The sequence below is a fragment of the Acanthaster planci genome, linkage group LG09, assembly GCF_054643075.1.
Source record: "Acanthaster planci isolate LZ-2023a linkage group LG09, COTS_SCS, whole genome shotgun sequence".
Taxonomy (NCBI): Eukaryota; Metazoa; Echinodermata; class Asteroidea; order Valvatida; family Acanthasteridae; genus Acanthaster; species Acanthaster planci.
Window position 1 is genome coordinate 20831234 of NC_141785.1, and position 23084 is coordinate 20854317.

The window sequence follows — 23084 nt, forward strand, 5'->3', positions numbered from 1 at the left end:
CTGTAGTTTCTAAGAAAGACAGCCACACCATGCTTGTCAGACATATTTGCTAATTTTTCTAATGCTTAACGAAGTTACTAGACCGGGTCTATTTTCGAAGTTTGGCATAATTTCCAAGCATGAATTTTGTCAAGAATGAATTACGTTTTTAGTACTGATAAATTCATCAGAACATGTTAGTTTTACAAGCCATGTAGAGTCAATTTATGCACGCCAGTTACGATTTTGCTAAATATATTTGCTGCCTTTTAAACCCTGTTTGGAAATGTAGTTATTGTGCACGCCCCGAATAATTATTAGTTACTTGTGAAATCGGAACTTTTCAGATCGAATAAACATGGCTGAAAAAGCCATATACGATATGCAACACTTTTCTGAGTCCAAGCTGCTGCACTTCTGAGGATCTAACAATAGACTTGAAATCAAGTCGTTAATCGGTCTTGTTGAACCAGCATGCTACGTTGTGTTACAATTAGTGCTGAGCCTGTGAACCGTTGCCCGTGATCCAGTGTGCGCCGCTGATTCGTTCCGCATACGAAACGTGGTCGTGGACTGTTAAGTATGCGGGACGAATCAGCGCCGCACATTGGATCACGGGCAACGGTTCACAGGCTCAGCACTAATTGTAACACAGAACCTTTGAAATGATTGATAACGACATTGTATTTGACTGGTATTATTTACAATTTGGCTCAAGGAAACTCAGTTGAATATTCGAAACAGCCATGTCGGCGCCCTCTTCTTGACAGAACTGCTGTGAAAAAAATGTAATGTGTCTTATCATAGATCAGTGTAAAGTCCACTTCGGTAAGGTAAAAGAACTTGTGCGAAACGAGCAGATCCCGAAGTTTTTTACATATACATGTGTTTTCTCATTTTTCAGAAGAATTAATTCGCTGACAATGTCGATTTTATGTCTAGGTTTTTTGATCCTGCTGTCCTCGCTCGCTCTGCCAGCTCTCAGCAGCGATGTGGGGAATAAACCAGGCGAGGAAAAGTACAATTTTTTGTATTTAGTCTCTATCATAGGAAACAGCCACTACTTTAACCTTGTCGAGTCAGGCCGAGCATTGGCCCGCCAAGGTCATCACGTTGTCTCCTTGATGAGCAGCTCAAATCCTACCAGCCATTGGCAGAAGGATGCTGACTTGTTGTCTGTGGTCGTCTTCAATTCGTCCTACACTGAACAGAACAAGACCTCTATCTATGGCGATGCGACTAAAGCAATGCTTACGGGGCAAATGAATTTCTTTGGTTATGAGTGGTTCTTAGAAAAAGACTTCCGCGACAGGTTTAAAGTTGTGGCAGACATGTGGCTGCAAGAATGTGACGATCTGTTTTCCGATTCAGCCACCATGAAACGTCTGCAAGAGGAGAGATTTGACATGCTTGTTGGAGACGACTGCATACCTTGCGTCCCGATGTTGGCGCAGGCATTAGACATTCCATTTGTCCTGGAGTCTAACACGTTTGCGGTTCCTACAAAACATAGCGCATGGTACGTTTCTTTTTGAGCGTTTCTGTCGAAAGTATACTGGCACTTTTAAATTTTATGTAAAAGTCGTGTGTAAGAATCAGAAAGATGTACTTCACATGGTTTGAAAATAAGAATTACAAAAAATTCTAAGGCTTGAATGGCATTACAACCGAAAAAACCCTCCGAACTGGCCAACTATCAGAGCTGTCTATGTCCAAAAGTAAGGGGAGGGAAAAGGATAGTACACGCCCTTCAGGCCTTGGGTATATTCTTTTTTATCATGGTTATTCCACGTGTACGACTACCTGGACCAGCTACACACTGAAAGCTTTATTAATTAAATACTATTTACTTAAGCCCGTTGCAAATTTATTTTATTCTTTCTCAAAGCTTCGACAGCAGAGCTAAGTTTTTCCGGGAAGCACAGAAGACCCGGGAAGTCCCGTTTTTGTGTGGGGGGGGGTCATTTTTTATTTTAGTCAATCATGGTGAAAAGTCGTCAAAATGAAGAAAATAGTCAGTAAGCAAGAAATTAGTCATTTCATGAGTTTAGTGGTAGGCCCCAAACCACACAGTGAATTTTCCGGGACTTCTGTGCCTACCGGAAACTTAGTTCTGCTGTCGAAGCTTTGAAAAAAAAAGGAAATAAATTTGCAACGGGCTTAAGTAAATACTATTTATTAAATAGAGATGACAAACCAAACTCCAAACGTCAATTCAAACTTTTGCAAAAACACGAGTCAATCTGTTAACGTGATAGACGCATGTGATTGCAGAAGGTGTTCAGATTCTATTCGCGTGGATCAATGTTTTGACTGTAAAAACTGTAAAAATTGTAGATGTGGCGACAAATGCAAGTATTTTGATAATTGTGAATAATGTGTTAAAGATTGTATCGCTTGCAAGCATTGTTCTCAATGCGACAGCTGCTATAATTGTACCGAATGTAAAGATTGTGTCGAATGCAACGAATGTGTCGAATTTATTTTATGACGTAAATAGAGATTATATTCGAGCTTACGAGGCGGGAACTTTAGCAGAATTTCACGGCAGAGTTAACCAAAAAATAGGTGGCCTCCCCAATCAAACAAAAACGTTAACAAATCAACGTTCAAGATTAGGAGCATCAAATGAAGAGAGGGAAAACGCCTTAGTTTATCTAATACTTTTATCGCAATGCCAAGTTGATAGCTATGAAAAAGCCCGTCGCATCGCTTTAGAATTTATTCAAGAAGGATTTTTAGGCGAAGACAACGACGAAAGAACGAGGACTCTCAGAGCCGCTCAAACTGAGCCCAGGTGCACTCTTTTAGTTACGGATTCTGGTTCAAACGCTCCGGGGGTTTACAACGTGGATTTGTTTGATTTTATTTTAAACGCCATTCCCTTTTTGAGTTCTAAAGTACACGAAAAGTCAAATTTGGTGACAATAATGACAACAAGTTTAAATCTCAGATTAAAGTTGGGTACAGAAATTGGCAAGTTGTTGAATCTGCCGAGAGGTAGGCTCGTTCCAAACGTTATATACAAGGAGAAGATAAATACAAATCCTTTTGACGAACTTTGGATACAGTGTCGTGATATCAACGACCATTTTTAACTACTTTAAGTAGTTTTTAAAAAAGACCTTATGAAAAATCTTGGCGAATAACTTTGTCCAAGTCTGTCTGATATCAAGAACAACCCAAAGATCCGCCACCCACTTGCCAAAATGTATTAAAGTAGTAGAACCCACCGCGCATCCTTTTTAAAAAAGCTTTATTGAAAAGATGGGACACAACTTTAGTCAATTATCAATTGTAGTCAATAAAGATTACTGGTTTTCAGTCAAATTTCTAAATGTAACCTCGGTGTATAAATTACCCCAAGTAAAAACGGAAAAGCAGTCAACCGTTGGACGACAAACCCGATATCATTTTACCAAAATCAGTTTAATTTCGCGGTGTATTGCGTGACGACTGCATGCGGGGCGGGTTTTGATTTACTGTCCGATTCAAACCCGTGTGTGTCTGCTTTATTTATCTTCCACATGTATTACACGGTGAGAAAGATCTTTTACGACTGCGTGATGCCTATCCTGAGCGACGATATCTTCAACGCGTTGCACAATTACGACAACCGCAAATTTAACGACACCTGAAATGGATCAGGGGCAGCTTTTTATACACCATTTAAAGCCGGTTGTTTTGTTGGGCTAAGTACAGTCGAAATTGCAGCTTTTAGAAAATGTGCGGCAAGCTCTGTGGAATCACCAGTTAGTCCCGGATACAAATTATAACAAGTTCGTCATACAAATAGTAAGCTGGACCAACGTGAGTCTGACATACATGTCAATAGATACCGATCACCGAAAAGCATATAAGGTGTCTTTTTTACAACAGGCTGATAAAGCTACATTGGCTTGGTGGGGTTTCATTCCTATAAAGAGTAAACTAACAGACGTAGGCATCATGAAGGTGAACGAATCAATCAGAGCTTATGTCTACGCGTAATACTGGGAGCCCAAGCTCAGACAAAGACGAGCGTTTTAGCCCCAGGCACCGGGTTAGATGCTCAACAACAATTTATCACCATATTGAAGTCTTTGATAAACTCGGTGCCCGACCTCGAACAAATTACAAACCAATTTCAAGATTCTTTACAGTACGCAAAAACGCCTTTAAACTTTGTAGTCGCACCCGGTTTGTATTTGGTACCGTTGGACATGGACCTGAGAATCGGAACATTTGAGAGATACAACAATAACCTTAAGATTGAAAGCTTGCGGTAAGCACCATGCAATATCTCTTTTTTGAGTCTGTGTGGTTCTGATAAGAACCGGAGAGGCTCAACGTTTCGGACAGTGTGCTCTATCCGTCGTCAGGAGACTGAAGAGATGCCGACAGGGAGTGGGGCTCCAACCAGCATATAAGCCCCACTCCCTGTCGGCATCTCTTCAGTCTCCTGACGACGGACAGAGCACACTGTCCGAAACGTTGAGCCTCTCCGTTTCTTATCAGAACCACACAGACTCAAAAAAGAGATATTGCATGGTGCTTACCGCAAGCTTTCCATCTTAGTCGTCTGTCACCATGAATAGCTTGAAATCCCATCTGTCGTCGCTCTACGGGGAGCCCATCACGACCAAGGTCAAGCACTACGAACGAAATTCCATCAAGCGTTCCAAGAGCATCAACAACCTGACCTTCCTGAAACGATGCAGAGATTCCGACACCATTCCTCCAGGACTTCGCCTCCGTGACCCCATCTGCAGCCGTAAGTCCAGCTCCATCCTCCACAAGGCAAGCCTTGCTCTACTCCGTCATCGCATCTGTTCCACCAGATCCAGTCTGGCATCATTGGATGAAGAGATCAGCGCGACACAAGACCAACTCAAGGCCACCATGTCCGCTGTAGACTTCAACAAGATTGAACGGCTCACCACCTCATCCAGCGACCACGCCTTCAAGGAAGTCCGCCAACGACAAGTCAAGAAATTCCTGAAGATGACTAGCCCCAAGAATACCCTCAGCAGCACTCCACCCCAGGCAATGGGATCTCCTATATCCCTACGCCCTCGCACATCAAACCCCATGAGATGCTCAGTACCACCCCACCTTCAGTCCAAGGAGTCCTTCACTAAGCACACCGTGGTCAACATGAGTAAGCGCTCCTTATCCTCTAGCGAGGAAAAGGTTCTTGCCCTAGGCCTGAACTTTGCGCTCACTCCCCGGTCCCTGCCCAAGGAAGAGATTATCCAAGCCACTGAGCCCACTCTCCGCCGCCTTGACAAGACCACCGCCGATGAGATCCGCCTCGACATCAGCCAAGCCCTCCGGAAGCACAAGAACCCCAAGCCCAACACCACCAGAGAAGACCGTTCGGCCATCAAGTCCCTCCGCCAAGACAAATCCATCCACATCCTCCTTGCAGACAAGGGCAACGCCACGGTAGTTATGGACCGGGTTGAGTATGACCACAAGGTCAGGGATATACTCAATTCCGGCAGCTACCGTGAACTTCGAAGAGACCCCACGGCAGCCACCGAGAGAAAGCTGCAGCAGAAGCTTCTCTCCCTCCACCGCTCTGGGAACATCACAGAACAGCTATACAGACAGCTACGTCCATCCAACTCAAGATGCCCAAGATTCTTCGGCCGGCCCAAAATACACAAGAAAGAGACCCCATTACGCCCCATCGTCGCTTCCAGAGGAGGGCCCACCTACAACACTGCAAGACACCTAGCCAAGATCCTTCGCCCCCTTGTTGGCAACACCCAGCACCACATCAAGAACTCAGATGAATTCTCGTCCATCATCCAAGACCTCCGGCTGCAGCCAAGCGACATCATGGTTAGCTTTGATGTCGTGTCACTTTTCACCAGCGTTCCCACCTCCGACACAACCACCATAGCAACAGACCGACTCCAAGCCGACACCAGCCTGAAGGACCGCACCGACCTCACCCCCAGCCAGCTTCAAGACCTTCTCACCACCTGCGTCGATTCTGCCAGCTTCAAGTGGCGGGACAAATTCTATGAACAAACAGCTGGAACCTCCATGGGATCCCCTATATCCCCGGTTCTAGCTGACATATTCATGGAAGAGTTCGAGCAGACCGCCATCGCCACAGCAGACCACCGCCCCAAGATCTGGCTCCGGTACGTGGATGACACCTTCGTCATCTGGGAGCACGGACAAGACAAGCTTCAACTCTTCTTGGACCACCTCAACGGGCTTCACAGCAGCATCCAATTCACCATGGAACAAGAGCGGCATGGCTACATTTCGTTTCTTGATGTTGAGGTGTCCAGAAGGGAAGATGGCAGTCTTGCCCGGCGGGTTTATCGCAAGCCCACCCACACCGACCGGTACCTCAACAGCGCCTCCTTCCACCACCCCAAGATCAAATCATCGGTCAACAGATACTAGAGCCCTCATCCGCCGAGCCTACAACATATGCGACCAAGAACACCTGCGCAAGGAACTCTACCACATCTCCACGGCACTCCAACGCAACGGATACCAGCCCCAGCAGATCAAAACTCAAGACCCAAGATCAAGTCCCCCTCCCGGCCGTCGGGTCCCCTATACCCAAAGCCAACTAGATAAGGCCCTTAGTTCGGTCACTCTCCCCTACCTAGGACGTACCTCACACCACATCCAGCGTATCCTGAGCAAGCACAGCATCAAGGTGTTCCACACAACCCCCCTCAAGATCCAAGGAATGCTGACTTCTCACAAGGACCGGCAAGATCCACACCGCCGACCAGGTGTATACAAGATCCCCTGCCAGTGTGGCAAAGTGTACATCGGAGAGACTGGTAGGGACCTCCCTACCAGGATCAAAGAACACAGAGCCCATGGCAGAACGGGGGAATATGAGAAGTCAGCCATCATCAATTATTCCCACGCCGAAGACCACACCATCAACTGGGAAGAAGCCCACCTCATCGCCAACATTGAACAGTGGTACCCAAGACGCATTAGAGAAGCCTTGGAAATCTCCAAGCACCCCACCGTACCTCAAGACATCGGCTTCTCCATCAGCGACATCTGGCAGCCCCTCCTCACCTCCCGGTCTGATGGGTCCTCTATACCCTAAGACTCCCCTCCCCCCCGCCCAGGGTCTCCTATACCCAGGCAAACTTCCCCCACCACAGCCCATGACCAACTGACATGCATCAGTACCCAGGAGGATCCACCGTTCCACCTTACCACACAGCAGGATCCGTCACACTCCAGTACCTCCAACCAGCATATAAGCCCCACTCCCTGTCGGCATCTCTTCAGTCCCCTGACGACGGACAGAGCACACTGTCCGAAACGTTGAGCCTCTCCGGTTCTTATCAGAACCACACAGACTCAAAAAAAAAGAGATATTGCATGGTGCTTACCGCAAGCTTTCCATCTTAGTCGTCTGTCACCATGAATAGCTTGAAATCCCAACAATAACCTTGTAATAACCAAAGGTATGAAGACTGGTTACGTACCAAGTTTAAATTCTAACGCAGTTCCCCTAACAGAGCCCGAGGCATCAGATTTTGATGAAGGCTAACCAAAGCCGGACCAAGTAGAAGATCCCCCTTTACCCGTATCAAAGCCCTCTCAAGAGAAAAAAACGTTTGACATTCACAACGAAGAGAAATTATCTTTAACCGTAGGAGCTATTGCCATTGGTGGACTTTGCTCTATGTTGTACAAAGTGTTAACTTAAACCAAAAAGTAAAAGGCAATTTGAAAAAAAGATATTTTTTTTGCAGAATTATTCCGTTACATCTTTTGAACATAAGTCAAAATCAAAACACCGGCACCCACCAACAAAGCCCATAAATATTCGGCAGCCCAGCTAACAGCTTTACTAGCCGCATTGAATAGACAGCTCAAAACGCTGCCAATAATACCGGGTAATGCACCTAAAGCAGACAAACCCAGTTTTTTTCAACACGTTTGCCAAATTTTGCAATCGACGTTTGATGCAGTCGGTTACACCTCCTTTAGACGGAAGTTTGGGTTCAGGCAGTTTAGACCCAGGCCCAGGAGTTCCAACCGCTCTCACACCAGCTGCGATAGAACTGACTAAAGTACTCACGGCTAAACTGAAAGCCGTCAAAATGCTTACAATCGTTACGCCCTGTTCTCTAAAAGACGTTCGAATCTTTTCACCACCTTTTCAATTGTTTGTTTGATGCGATTAGCCTGAGTACGAATCTTAACCGTGTTTCTATCGATGACTTCTAACCTACGTCATCTCTCCACTTGTAAATCGTCCAACTGTTGTCGTCCAAACAGCCCATCTTTACGATCTAGATTAAAGATGTTTGGATCCCTAAGTATTCGTTCATACCCTGTTTCTTTTAGAATCGCGTCGGATTCATTTTGTCTTTGGTTAACGTCGTCCAAACCTCTAACGTGTCTCGGGCTCGGCCTTCTACAAATGACAGTTCTTCTTGCGTTGTGTCTAATGAACTATCTTGTGCAAAGGTGTCTAAGTCTTCTTCGTCTTGATCTTGTTCTTCTGTCATTTTGTCAAGGGGTATTTGTCAAATCCTACTCTCATCTTACTTTAAAATAAGCTGGTTTTTAAACTTACTTTAACCGGTGGGAAAACTTGCAGGTAAGACACCTTGCGCCACGAGCCAACCTTGTGTAGCCAAAGCACCACTGGCGAGTGCGGTCATTTTGGCCAAGTCTTTGACCGATAGTCAATTTAGATCGAGTGGTTTAATTTTTAGTACACGATTACTATAAAGCATGGCATAACCCATGGAGATTGCCGAAACTACTGCGCCGTGATAAATCGTGTTTGCGATCCCATTTACGTCTATTGATTTAGCGTTACTCATTCTTATACTGACTCCATGTCTAAAACTTCTTGGTCTGTGTTTGCTTGGAAGTCGATTGAACCGGTTGTGATGTCTCTAGCTTTTGAGCAGCAGGCTTCTTTTTACGAAACAAAAATAGCGCGATTCCTCCAACTACTAAACTGCCTGAAAATAAATTTCTGTTTTCTGTGTAAAGATTTCCCAAGTTTAACTTACTTCCGAGCTTTGCTCCAGGTTCTGACTCTGCGATTTTCATTTTGGAGAGTTGTTGTTTCATTTTCTTGTTGTGATTGGCTAATCTTTCACCTTGTTCTACTCGCTTTCGGTTTTTACTCTTGGTTACAGTTTGCATCTGTGTCTTAGCTGGACTATTGGCTGGTGCTGGAGTCGCTGCTTGTGATACTTGTTCTTCCGTTGACATCTTCTTTTATAATAGACTGATTTTTGTTGATAGCTAAATGTTTCGTTGTAATTAACGTTGCTACCAGAGGTGATACGTAAACCCCGTATTTATAACAGAGCTCGCTCAGGAAGTGACCCATCTTTTAACTAAAAAGCGGTTCTGCGGGAGAAATTGTGTCGATCTCTTTCACGGTGTGTTCTTTGCCTAGGTATTTCTTAGACTCACCCGATGCTACAACTGAACAGAGTCTGTCTTTGACGTTGGGCTTGAGTTCTGTGGTTTGTTCAGATTCGCTTTTAACTTTTGAATCGGCGAGTATACTTTTAAGTCGTCCATTTTAACCTTCGGCCGCGTGGTATATATCGATACAAACATACTACATTATTCAGTGTTCCGATTGCACTCGTGTGATAAATAAAATCGTTGGGGTGTAGTGATGGCAGTATTATACATGGAATACTTATTTCATTTACTGTGGCACAAATTTGTGCCGGTAATTTAGGGGGTTGGGTGGGGTGGAGAGGGGACTTGTGTGTGTGTGGGAGGGGGTGACTTGCCCGGCCCTGGAAATTTTAAACGTCGTATGCTACGATATGGTGTACTAGTAAGGCCACATTACGTTGCACAAAGCATGTTGTTGACAGCATGGAAAGTGTTTTTTCACAGCGCAGGGAGAGTTGTTTCACGGTGCAGTGAGAGTTGTTTGGCAGCATGCTAGGTGTTGTTACGCAGCAGAGTGAGTGTCATTTACAGGTACGATGAAAAATTCTTCTGGTGTTCCCTCTTATCTGGTGATAGGCTCCAATTTTACGATTTTTGAGGTCATCTATTCATTTTGTAGCCTGAATGTTGGCTATTGAAAGCTTACAGCTTCCAGAACCCTTGGAGAGGAAAAAATAACGTGCATTAGAATTTTGCTTTCCTTTGCCTCTTTTAAAGTAGACAGCAGACAGGCAGCAGACAAGAACCCTCATGAAATTGAGAAGAATCGACCCAGTCAAAAGTTTGAAGCTATAGTAAAGAACGAGGCCATAATCTTTCAAGGGGTCACCAGGTGGTGCTATTTCTAGCGTTTTTACGCTGGGACGTTCTCTGATGTGAGCCCTTATTGGTGTAATCTTAACTACACACTGCTAAACGACACTCAATGAGCAGCCAAACAACTCTCCTCAGAGTGTAACAACACTCGGCGCGTTGTGAAACAACGTTTACAACGTTGTACAATGAAACAAGACTTACCACTTTGTGTAACATCACTCATCGCCCTGCCTCATGTGGGCTTAATAGTCACCATAGCTTGGTGCCTCCAGTGATGGCGCACAGTAGCTCGTTAATTACCCAGTGTCTCACCTCGACCAAAAAAGTGCAGAAACCTTCTTGGACAAGGCTATGCTAGGCCACATTTTGAATACAAGCGTTTCGCAATAGTGTGCCTCCAAGAGTTTGCAACGCGTTGACCAATCACAGTGCAGGAAATATATCGACCCAATGCGTGCTTGGAAAAGATTGACAGATTTTACCCATGGTGATTGGTCAACGCCTTGCAAACTCTTGGAGGCGCACTATAGATCCTATTTACTTGGAGGCCATTTTTTATTTTATTCCCCGAATCTGTTTTACATATTGCAAACTGTCGATTAGGACGGCACCAGACTGTTTTATACTTCCATGCGTTCCAAACCTCCCTTTCAATATTTTTCAGGATCTGGCAATGGCAATTCTATGTGTTCAATAATGAATTTAAAATTATTCATCAGAGTAGACAGGTGCAAATTTGTCGTGAAATTTCATTTTATTGTTTCATTTGTTCTCTCAACATTCAAAAATGAAGAGTTAACCTCGCTTTCAAATTCATTATGGCTGGCCCCGTGAATAAAGTCTATTGTGAATCACGCGTATTGCAAAGGGTGGGGCCATATTTAATTTTGTTGGTTTGTTTATATTTGTTATATGTACATTTGTATATTAGTTTTAAAGAGTAATATTGGTTTTGTCTCTTTTACCCCAATGGCCGTCCAAATAAGTGCACCGTCTTGCGGGTATGCAGCAGCAAAAAGGGGTTGACTATAAGTGAAATTGACAGTCCTTCGGTGTAAACCTGAGAGATCATAAGTAGACCTAGAGGGGACGACGGTTGCGTATAATTGTCCCAATATGCACGGACATCTTGGAACTCGTCACGCCGACGCATATGCATGAAACGCACACGAGCGCATGAGACGTGACGTGAATAGAGTACCGAAGTGTGATGTCACTGTGAAACAGAAAGTTCAGTGCAAACGAATGGAGTACGCGCGCGTGTTGGTTCACGCGCTGGTTCTAGCGCTAATACCTTTTATACCACTAATTGTGCGCGTGAGGTATTCACTTCGGTAATCTAGTGACGACCAGTCTTTTACCTCACGCACCGCGTGCACCCATCCTATCTCCTGTCTTCAAGCGTTCAAAAAGCGGCATTTCGCAAAATATTATTGCAAAAAACATATTGCCACAACGTTTTCCGTTATTTTTTAAATGAAGTTTTCTGTCACGGATCCAGTACTCATAAGCATTGGTGATAATGTTGAATTGGACTACAGTTTAAAACTGCCAGTTTTTAAACTACGTTAGCGCCACCTGTTGGTCTTTTGGAAACAAACTCGGCACAACGAACATGAAGGTTTCGATGCGCATGAGAGTGGGCGGCTTGATATTTGAGTAGGTGTTTGGGTGGTGTCTGGGTGGAGCTTAGACCAATGTGCGAGTTTCTAGATCTTGAAATTTAAACCATTTCTAAGTTTCTCTAAACTATTACTGTGCCATCGGTATTCCAATACAACAGGGTAATTTTCCCCGACAGGCCAAAGTTAGAGCGCTTTCTCAAGGTGCTGCGTGCTCTTGCAGAGCCTAGCTATCAACCGACCTGTTTTTGTTTAATAAAGTAAAGAAATCAAAATCGTCGAAATTGGACCAGAGGAATATATCAACTGCTGATCAGCAAGGGCGCAACCAAGAATTTAAAACAATAACAAAAAACAGAAAACACGGCGATGACCAATGCAATGTCCACACATCTCATTACCGGGTATCTGAGGCGACGGGGGGGATCCAAGTCGAGAATGGCTAGATCCCATCCTCGACTCTGTGGGCTGTGTGTGCATTCCTTCACTACCGGTAGCCCCTGGTAGTGTATGATGACGCTGACCAGCTAATCAGGATAAATACACATAACCGTAAGTGAATCACATGCGTATTTCAAAAGCTACACGCTCGTTCCCCTGTATTTTCCTACACGTCATGCATGCGTAAATCTGCGTCGCGCGTAAAAACACTTTTACTAAAGTCCCAATTCGCCCCATAGACATATAAACACATAGACCACCAGTTTTGCACGTTTAACAGTGATTTTCAAAAGCCCGGGCAAACAGTGGGCGAAACAATAAATGGCAGCGCGTTCAATGCAAATTGCGCGTGACGCACTTAGCTATAGATTGCATGCATTTGTTTACCTGTGCTCTAAAAAACGCTCCTTTTTAACTCGTTTGCACGGCTATCTCTTCTTTTCAAATGTTGCAACCACAATGATTCGAATCTGCGTGGAACAAATTAAGTAAACAGAGGATTTTTTTTTAACAATCGGAAAATGGCTTCATAGCATTTTATGGCTGGAATTCTTCAACCATGTGTAAATCCCTAAACTGAGGGTGAATTTGCCCACGCTTTTGTATTCAGTCGGGTGCCGTCTCGGCTACGGTACCCCGCCGTTGTTTTGAATAAGAGCTGTGTATGTCTGTGATGCGGCCCGAGCTGAACTGCAGCCCCAATCGGCAAAAGAAAGACAGGTGGTTAAAAGTGGGTCCTTGCAGACGTTCTGCGTGTACGTAAAAACCATACATGACGGAATAAATTAGTTATTCGTACTCAACGTCCTCCGTGTCAAACGTGCATATGGGTGCATTCCACCAAATGGTTGTATTTCTGCGCGCGAGCTCGTTAATATTTTGTGATCCCACGGGTTTTTTATAATGAGACAGGCCATAATCAGGAGATATCATAGAACTATTTCTATAAATATCAAATTTAAGACTGATAGCCTCCAGTTCAGGGTATTTCTTTCACAAAAAGCCCGAAACTGCGGACCTATTTTGGATAGAAGTGGGGGATACATTCAGAAAAAAGCGCTTAGTTTTATTGCTATTTGGGGGTATCTTCGTTCAAAGGCGAATAAAAAATTTTTTCGTGGCTAGCCCCATGAAATTCAAACGAAAAGTGATCTTCTGGCCATAATCTTGAATTTCCAGGGGAAAAACGGTGGCCAACCTCTTCTCGAGAGTCAACAGGTGGCGCTATTTCGGTCCGATTTTGCACTTTTTTCTATGGGCGCGTTTGGTGTAGTGCTACCATATACTTTTGCGCCTTACGGCGCACCTATGCGATGAGTACCAAGATAGCACGCCCTTTGTTCCTCTCGGAGCGGGTATATGTCTGTGGGTATATCCCAAATAGTAGGATATTTAAATTATACAATACCAGTGGTAAATCAAACAAGACATGGTGGAAACCAACATGGGAACAAGGTTGGCCTTGCCCCTCTAGCCTTACTGCTTATGGTTTGTTATAATGGTGCTTTCAGCTACTGTACTCAGGCTATTTGCACCAATAACTATACGTTTATTCATGATCGTTATTAATTTAATCAGCATCACATTACGAAGTTAGGGAGAAGGGCCAGTTTTCAAGGCAGGAGGAAACCGGACTACTAGGAGAAAACCTGCGAGAGCGAGCATGGAAGGAAACCAATTGCACTTATAGTCTCATGTGTACATGTAAACAAATCCTTAGGAACTTGACTTTGATGTGCACTAGTTCTAGGTGGTTTTGGTTTAAGCTCCGACATGTAATGACGAAGGCGGTCGACATAACTGGTTGGGTCTAGACTTTCTACATTTTTGACTGGAACGAGTAATTCGCCAGGGAGTCGAAGAGTGGAACCATAAACCAGCTCTGCGGCACTACATCCTAAGTCAGCTTTAAACGATGAGCGAAGACTAAGTAGAATAAGTGGTAATGATTCTGTCCACTTGTTAGGTTCCCTTTGAGCTTTTAATGCTGACTTGAGGGTTCGATGAAATCGTTCCACTAATCCGTTTGCAACGGGGTGGTAAGCAGTTGTACGAATGTGTTTGGTGCCAAGAAGGTGCGATAGATGTTTGAAAAGGTTTGACTCAAACTGGCTACCTCTATCAGTTGTTATAGTTGTAGGCACTCCAAATCTGGCTATCCAATTGTCAACAAAGGCTTTTGCGACTGTTTCAGCTACAATATTAGAAATTGGTATTGCCTCAGGCCACCTTGTAAATCGATCTATGTAAGTAAGCAAGTAAGAAAAACCATGAGACGAAGGAAGAGGGCCAACTAAATCTATATGTACTTGGCTAAAACGAGCGTCAGGGGTTGCAAAAGTACCTATCGGTGTCACTGTGTGACGCTGTACTTTTGCACGCTGACATTGAATGCATTGCCTGGTCCAATTCCGAACATCTTGATTAATGGATGGCCATACAAATCTCTCAGTGATTAGACGTTGTGTGGCCCGAATACCTGGATGGGATAGCTCATGTAAAGAGTGAAAAATGTCACGCCTAAATTCTTTTGGAATATACGCACGTAGTCTACCAGTTGATGTATCACAGATAATGGTATTCTGCGATACGAGTATAGGTAGTTCTTCAAAATGAAGACTAGACGATTCGCGAAGCTTTGCTAGTTCTGGATCTGTCTTCTGTTTGATTGCAATTTGGTCAAAATCAATAAAATCGCTGGTTTGACAAACGCAGTGGAAGAATTGACATCATACCTTGAAAGTGCGTCAGCGACAACATTTTCTGAGCCTTTTATGTGGCGTACGTCAGTACTGAACTGAGAGATGTAGTCTAAGTGCCGAATTTCTCTCGGTGAGTAGCGATCTGGCTTCGATTTGAATGCATACGTTAGAGGTTTGTGATCAGTCAAGATGAAAAAGTCGCGACCTTCTAAATAATATCTAAAGTGGCGAATTGCTAAATATACAGCCAGCAACTCGCGACCAAACGTACTGTATCTAGTCTCTGCTGGTTGTAAACGTTTAGAGAAAAACGAGATTGGTTTCATCTGACCATCAACGTATTGATTAAGTACACCTCCAACTGCCTTGTTTGATGCGTCCACCATTAAACAAAGAGGAGCGTCTGCAAGTGGGTGAACGAGCAAAGTGTGTTGAGCTAGAGCGGATTTAGCTTTGTCAAAGGCAAGTAACTCTCCTTCCGACAGTTCAATTACTTTGTCCTTTCTTTTACACGAAAGGAGGTCCGTCAATGGTTGTAAAATGTCGGCGCAGTGTGGAATGAAACGCCTGTAAAAAATTGATCAATCCCAAAAACTCTCGTAGTTTACGAAGCGAGGGTCGGAACAGGAAAGTCTTGTATGACTTCAACTTTACTCTCCAAAGGTCTAATACCGTTGGAGTCGATAGTGTGGCCAAGAAATTCAAGGCTAGAAACACCGAACTCACACTTGCTAGGATTGACAACGACACCATATTCGCGAAGGCGGTCAAAAAGTAGCTTTAGATGTTGCTCATGTTGTTCTGCATCATCACTTGCTATCAGTAAATCATCGATATATGCGTAAACGAAGTCAAGACCATGCAAGACTTGGTCGATGAATCTCTGGAAAGTTTGGGCTGCATTCCTTAAACCAAATGGCATCCGAATATATTCAAAAAGGCCAAAAGGTGTGATGATGGCCGTTTTAGGAATGTCTTCAGGTGCAATAGGTATTTGATGGTAAGCTTTAACTAGATCAATTTTGCTAAAGATAGTCTTACCATGTAAATTCGTCGAAAAATCGTGGATATGCGGAATAGGGTATCTATCAGGTACCGTAATATTGTTTAAGGCACGATAATCGCCACAAGGCCTCCAATCACCTGATTTTTTGGGCGCCATGTGCAATGGTGAAGACCACTGACTATCTGATGGGCGAATAATTCCTAATTCCAACATATGGTCAAATTCGGCTTTTGCTGCTGGCAATTTATTTGCTGCTAGTCGTCTAGGTCGAGCATTGACTGGTTGTCCAGTAGTTTTTATCTGATGAGTGACGTTGTGCTTGATAGAACTTTCCTTATAATTTGGCCTAGTTATTTCTGGATATTGACTGAGCAAGGAAGTGTAAGCATTGTCACTGTTAGGCATAGCGAATACTGGGCCTGGTGAGTTTACAGACGTTACATTGCCGTTAACTGTGAGATTAGTCTGTGAATCAATCAATCGGCGGTTTTTAACATCTACCACTAGAGAAAAATGTCTAAGAAAATCGGCGCCAATAATCGGCACAGGTACAGCGGCGATAATGAAAATCCATTTTAAATCGCGCCTTTATCTGAAATTCAGTGTCTTAGATCTCTCTCCGTAAGTGGTGATGAGGGTCTTATTACCCGCTTGCAATGTATACGAACTACTGTTGCGCTTATCACTATTGGTTGGTGGAATAACACTAACTTCAGCGCCAGTGTCAACAAGAATCTGGTACCAGTAATTTGTCTGTAACATAGAATAGACGACTTTTTGTTTTGCCAGTCGAACTCACCGTCCCTAGTTGCTGGCTTTCTAGTTTTCCTGATTTGTCGCCTTAGATTTAGTCTCAGAATAAGAACAAGGTTTGACACATTTGGTTGCTTTGTCCCCAAATCGCCAATGGTACCAGCAATCGGAACCAGCACGCGGTACGCTTTTGGACTTGGAAGGACTTCTGCGATCATCGATACTCTTATTTTAGTGCGTTCTCTACTACGCCCCCGGCTAAAGTCACGTTTGCCTTTACTTGTACCTTTCATGACCAGTTCATGAACAAGAGTCGTTAAATCGCTAACCTGACTTTGCAGTTCATCTATGCGTTTTTCTAGTGATTTAGATGAAGAGGACTGCGTTTACTGTTGTAGAAGTTACTAACAGTGGGCGGAGATGCAACTTCCAAATTTTTCTCGGCAATAATTGCCAACTGCTGTAGGTCCACGCTATCACTAGAGGATGCCAAAATAAGTTGCACATTTTGTGGCAACCGTTGGAGAAATAATTGTCTTAAGATTCTTTCTTCAAGAGTATTTTCTCCTAGTAGTTGCTTCATACGGCGAAGAAGCTGTGACGGTTTTCTTCCACCAAGTTCCTCAGAGATTGACAGTTGATGGAGCGCGTTTTTGTTCTGACTCTGATGTTCTTTTAATTAGTTCCATTTTCAATTTGTCGAACTGATCAACTGTTGGAGGGCTAATCAACAGGTCCCTAACCTCTTGAGCAATCTCCGGTTGAAGTGAGGACACAACATAAGCAAATTTTGTTGCTTGAGTTGTAATTTGGCGAGTTTGGAATTGCGCCTCTACTTGTGCAAACCATATGGTAGGGTCATGAGGCCAAAAGGGTGGCAATTTAAGACTCACCGCAGATAAGGGTGCAACTACCTCGGGTGGTGTGGCCATCATGCCAACAAACAGGATAATATATACAAAGTATTTACAAACTGTGGAAGATTTCCCTAATTCTTTATACTGAAGAATTACTTCTAAGTTGGCGATCAAAAGCAAAGGATCTACACATTTCAATGAACCAACGCTGTTTTAGTTTCGAGTCACCGTGTAGACCGTCGTACAGATGAGCAAAATGATTTCTTACAACTCTTGTGGTTTTGCCACGCCGAGTTCTCTTTGCAGTCTTCCGAACAGAATTATGCCAAGACAGTGTTCGTAAAGTAACTCCGTGCTGTTCGACCAGATTGTGTTTAATTATTCGATTATTTACATCATCTAAGATTGTGTCAGTTTCGCGTTGAAAGGTTTGAAGCTCAGTTTCAGAAAGAATTGGAATTGAGAGTTTCTTGCTTGACTGAAACTTTGCAAACGAAATGGGTGGAATGGTTGCGAACGCGACGTAGGTTTCAGGCCGTGCAGTTAAAATTGCCTCCTTAAAAGTAAGCAGCTCTGAAAACAAACTCTCGGCACTATGATGTGATGGTTTGAGTACACGATTCTCACGGTTTTCGTCATAAACAAAAGTTGTAAGGTCATTTATTCCCGCGGCTATTTGTATGATGACCTGGTCCTCTTGAGGGTATGAAGCTTACGAATGACTGGGCCAGTAAGGTTGTAATTTTTAGCACCGCTGGTAAGTCACAAATCAACTGGAAATTTAAAATCAGTCGGTATAGAATACTTGTTAAAGTTATGTCCACGCGAATCTGCCGCAAACAAGCAATGAATCATTACTAGTTATACTGAATTAAAGAAAGGTCTATCTATCAACACGGTTATTAACTTTTATTATGGACGAAATGGGAATGAACGTACACGTATTCGAACGTCAGGGTCACCAGTTTTAGAGGTTTGGTCTCTAATTTAATTAAATAAAGATAGAAATAATTACCCCTAAAGGAAAAACTTGAGTCTCCGTCTTGTCCGGCCGCTTCTTGACTCGACGAAATAGAGAAGATTTAATATATACAATAATGAATGCTAAGGAAATGTGTCCTTCCGCGGGAACAGTCACCGTAAGGGAGAAAAACACTGCCTAATCAGATCCTATCCCCGCATCTGGACACAAGTTGAACTAAGAAAAATGGCTGCTAGATGAAGTAGTGGACCAGTGACTTGTAGAAGCTCGGCTGCACAGCGAAGGAGTGTGTGTGTGTTCTGCATGCACTAAGCTTTTATACTTCTTTGCTGGAATGAAGAGCCCTACCCTGTCCATTGAATTCAATTATAAAAGCCACAGGTCTGAACAAAGAGGGGGATTAACCGACCTCAAAAAAGCCAGGGCAGGACTGCAGCGCTAAAGCTGTTCAGGAATTCACTACAAGTCTATGCCAAGCCGGGACTAGAACCCGGGCCTCATTAGTGCCGAGCAAGGAAAGAACCACTCCTCCCACTAGCTTTATTATTATGATCTACGGTATGAATCCACCACATTTGCGGTCATACGTTTGTGTGCGTTTGACGCGGGACACGCTGAGCACGAGCAACGAATTTATTCTGGAATCCGGTTCATAGGCCTATGTGACTTTGGCATACATGAGTACGCGCTATGATTTGAAGGCTCTCATTGGACAGTCCCTGAATTTACGCTTTAACGTCCGGTTCCATGGTAAACGGCGATCAATGCATGTAACCCTATGTTCAGTGTGCAGTGGGCGTGGTTTTCGCCGGCGAGGGTGCACTTCAACTCTGGGCGGTTGAGTTACGCCGCCGCGGTCGCATGGCAGTAAGTTGGGCCTTGGGAAAATATTAATAATTTTACTTTGACTCTTTCACAACAAAGGTATACGGTTAACAATCCAATGATTCTGTTTACACCCAGGACTGGGTTGCCGATAAATCCGTCTTACATACCTGAGCGTGTCATGCAACTTACTGACAGAATGACATTTCTTCAGCGACTCAAAAACGTCTTAGGTCACTACTATCAAACCATCGTGCATTTTCATCTGGGTGTCGCTAGCTTCGTTGGTTACGATAAGTTGAAGGTCAAGTATAACATCAAGCCGGAGGTCAGCACCCTAGAGTCATACAAGCAAGCTTTGCTGTACTTTATGCACGGGAGCTTCGGACTGGAATTTCCTCGACCTTTGCAGCCCAATATAAAGTATGTTCTCTACAATGCTGGATCGAACCCCAATCAAACGGTAAGTGACCAGCAGCAACTTTCCGAACGCCTCTTGTGACACGGGCTAAAATCAATCACATGTGATAAACTTGGCAACATAAAATATGACGCCCAGTCGATTTTTTTCTGGAGGAATTAATAGTTAAACATTAATTTGTAAAATTATTAACATTTTTGTCAACTTAATTTGATATGTTAGAAGCTAGCGAATTGGAAACAATTTAAGAAATCGGACTTAGGGGGCTAAGGAAGGGGGAAGCTGTTCTTGCAACTATTCGTTGGGAACTTGATTATAATGGGTATGGGTATATTTGTAATGAGTACGTCTATGCTTCAATCTCCCACCATGGCCAGTGCCCGCTTTTGAAGCTTGCATTTTATTCAAAGAAATGAAAGACTTTAATTCTTGGGGGTGTTCAACTGTGTTACAACCAAATTTCCCCCCTTTCATGGGTCATCTCAACTACTGAGCGAACAGTTGACCCAGACAAGCACGTCCTTGGTATAGACTTGGGTTGTCATGATTTTGACACACGCGCATGCCATGTCAGAATTGTCATGATCCTTATGGTACTTTGCCAAACTTTCCAGATGGACAAGGAAGTTGCTAAGTTCCTGGATACTGCACCAGATGGAGTAGTGCTGTTCTCCCTTGGTTCTAACTTGAGGATACCAGGGAAGGAAGGCCGAATCTTCGCAGACACCTTTGCTTCCCTCCCGTATCGCGTGCTGTGGCAGTCAAATACAAATTTGACGGGACTTCAGCTAGGAAACAACACAATGGTTGCCAGATGGTTGCCGATGATAAAAGTCATGGGTACATGTATATATTGATCAATGTGTTATCTTTAAATAGAGGGCAATCCTCAAAACGACTGACTGAAAGCGTCATCATATATTACTTTATACATACCATAAAGAGGACAGCTGATGGGGTAAACTTTAAAAAATGGGATGGACCATCCAATCCACTACATTGATGCAGAAGTTCCCATTCCCAATCGACGAGGCGGGCCGGAGGAAGCATTGCTGGTTTACGTCTCGCGCACTGCTTGTTTAAATGATGAATGCAAATACCGGAACGGCATAATGGTGTAATATACCTAGCACCACTGAGTCTGCAGTATTGGCCCAAAGAGCGGTGCCTCATGCACCTACCATTTTCTCTCTAAGTATTTCCTCATTACTACTTTCGTCAGTTTCTGAAAAGCTCAAATTTTGCAGTCTTTGGGTCTTTATTGAAATCTTCACGATGACTTGTTCACGTTTGTTTTTTAACAGAACATGTCAATGTCCGTGCGTACGTCTCCCATGCTGCCTCTTTCAGCACAAATGAGGCAATGTGGACAGGGTTGCCTATGGTGGGTATACCGTTTTATGAGGACCAGATGGATTTCATGGTCCGTGTAGAGGCACGAGGCGCCGGTCTCACGTTGGACATCAATGGCCTCACATCAGAGACTCTGAGCCGAGCCATTCGTAGAGTCATGACCGAGCCTGGGTAAGAACGGGCGCAGTAAGGACTCAATTGCATCTACCCTCGGGGATGATTAATCCGCGGGTGTTATACAACAGTCCCGTAACGTCGTCATATAGGTTTAAGCGAGCATACACGATATGTTGAAATAAACGAATGCTCTCCAATTTGGGTTACCAATGAGCTATAACTCGGTTATACTATAAGGCCAGACGAATTTTTAAGACGAATTTGAACTGTCAAAAACAGCGGACGTATCTACACACACATATGGCCTTTAACTTTCTATGGCAATGTATTATGGTGCTCTGACCATCTTGCTTTGGTAGCTTACTGACAAACATGTATCACCTTGGGAAATATAATCACATTGTAAAAGTTGCACTAATAGGGCTTCATAGACGTCCATGGATAAATCACTTCGGTTTATGAGTATTCATCAGGATATATTGCAGCTACGTGCAAACCAGGAGAGGGCAGAATTCTAGAAGGTACAAAGATGGCGCTTATTGCACTTTACAAGTAAACCATTTATTTATTGTTTTCTTTTCTTTTATTTTGAAACTCCTTTTGAATAACCTGTTTTAAAACTTCGTCTTAGATTCCCTAAAAACGCAGAACGCGTCTCTAAGATCATGCGTGACCTTCAGAACAGAGAGAGACCGGTAGACAACGTGGCTCGCTGGATCCTACACGTCACCAAGTTTGGCGGCAATCATTTACGACCAACAGTCATGGATCTCAATTTTGTTCAGAGAAATCTCCTAGATGTCTATCTCTTCATTGGTCTAGTTCTGGCCTCGGTTATCATGATCAACGTGTCTGTTTGCTATATATGTTGTCGGTGCATGTGTCGTTCTGGCAGAGGCGAGCATTTTAAGAAGGAGTGAAACATCTTTCAAGTTTCCGAGGATGGGTTTGCGCTGGGGAGATGTTAATTTTGAAGGAATTTGATGGGCAACTCACAAAAATACCAATATTCCATGGATGTGTAAAAAGATGAAAAAGAATTGTCATTATACAGACTTTCTGAAAATTGTTTTAAGTAAGAATTTCAATTATGCCAAAGTAAATGAAACTGGCATCGTCAATATTGGAGCTAAATGTTCCAGATTAATCTGATTTCCTTGACTTTCCCTCTGCAATGTTCGTACTATGAGATACATCTTATTTCATGAATCTTTGGAATGTACTAGCTACTTTAATACAAAATACTGTGAAAATTCCTTTGCATTGAACTGCAAAATCGAACAATGGACAAACTTTGTTTTGTAATCAAGCATCAAATCAATATCGAACGTACTCGTATGAAGATCTTCTGCATTTTGATTACCCATGACAGTTGAATCCTATTGTTTTTTAAAGTTATGTCAATTTTCTGGATCTACTAATGCAGTTATGCAGGGACTGGGGATGATGGTATATTATCTTTCATGAATGTAAAAATTAACTTGTCATTATACCATGAGTGCCAGATTCAATTTGTTTCGCTCCCAGCAATTTTTATGTCACAGATGAAACGTTTAATACGAAAAAAGTTTATTCTTTCCATGCGTAATTACAATGTGTGACCATAATTATGATCCAAACAAAATAGAAATATAAAAATTGTTAATATCTCAAAGCACACTTTTTATGTTGTAAGCTATTACACTTGTAATCAATGCAGGGAATGGTAAGATGAAATTCAGTACGTCTAACTATAATAAAAATATACCAATAACATAACAGCTAGTGCGATTTTGGCTTCATAA

At 43.3% G+C, this 23084-nt stretch overlaps 1 protein-coding gene and 1 pseudogene across 1 annotated transcript; one reads left to right on the plus strand and one right to left on the minus strand.

Annotated features, from left to right (window-relative positions):
* Positions 1 to 821: 821 nt before the first annotated feature.
* LOC110985415 (UDP-glucuronosyltransferase 2B7-like) lies at positions 822 to 23058 on the plus strand. The gene is made up of 5 exons (XM_022246423.2): positions 822 to 1498; positions 19548 to 19872; positions 20445 to 20670; positions 21135 to 21354; positions 21932 to 23058. The coding sequence occupies exons 1-5, from the start codon at positions 903 to 905 to the stop codon at positions 22218 to 22220; spliced, it is 1656 nt and encodes a 551-aa protein (XP_022102115.2). The 5' UTR covers positions 822 to 902; the 3' UTR covers positions 22221 to 23058.
* Positions 17104 to 17931, minus strand: LOC147798266 (uncharacterized; annotated as a pseudogene).
* Positions 23059 to 23084: the final 26 nt, after the last annotated feature.

Bases quoted from the DNA above. Each gene is read 5' to 3' on its own strand.
- LOC110985415 (XM_022246423.2), top strand. From the start codon at position 903: ATGTCGATTTTATGTCTAGGTTTTTTGATCCTGCTGTCCTCGCTCGCT. The intron at 1,499-19,547 runs GTACGTTTCTTT...GTTTACACCCAG, and splicing joins CCTACAAAACATAGCGCATG to GACTGGGTTGCCGATAAATC. The intron at 20,671-21,134 runs GTACATGTATAT...GTTTTTTAACAG, and splicing joins GCCGATGATAAAAGTCATGG to AACATGTCAATGTCCGTGCG.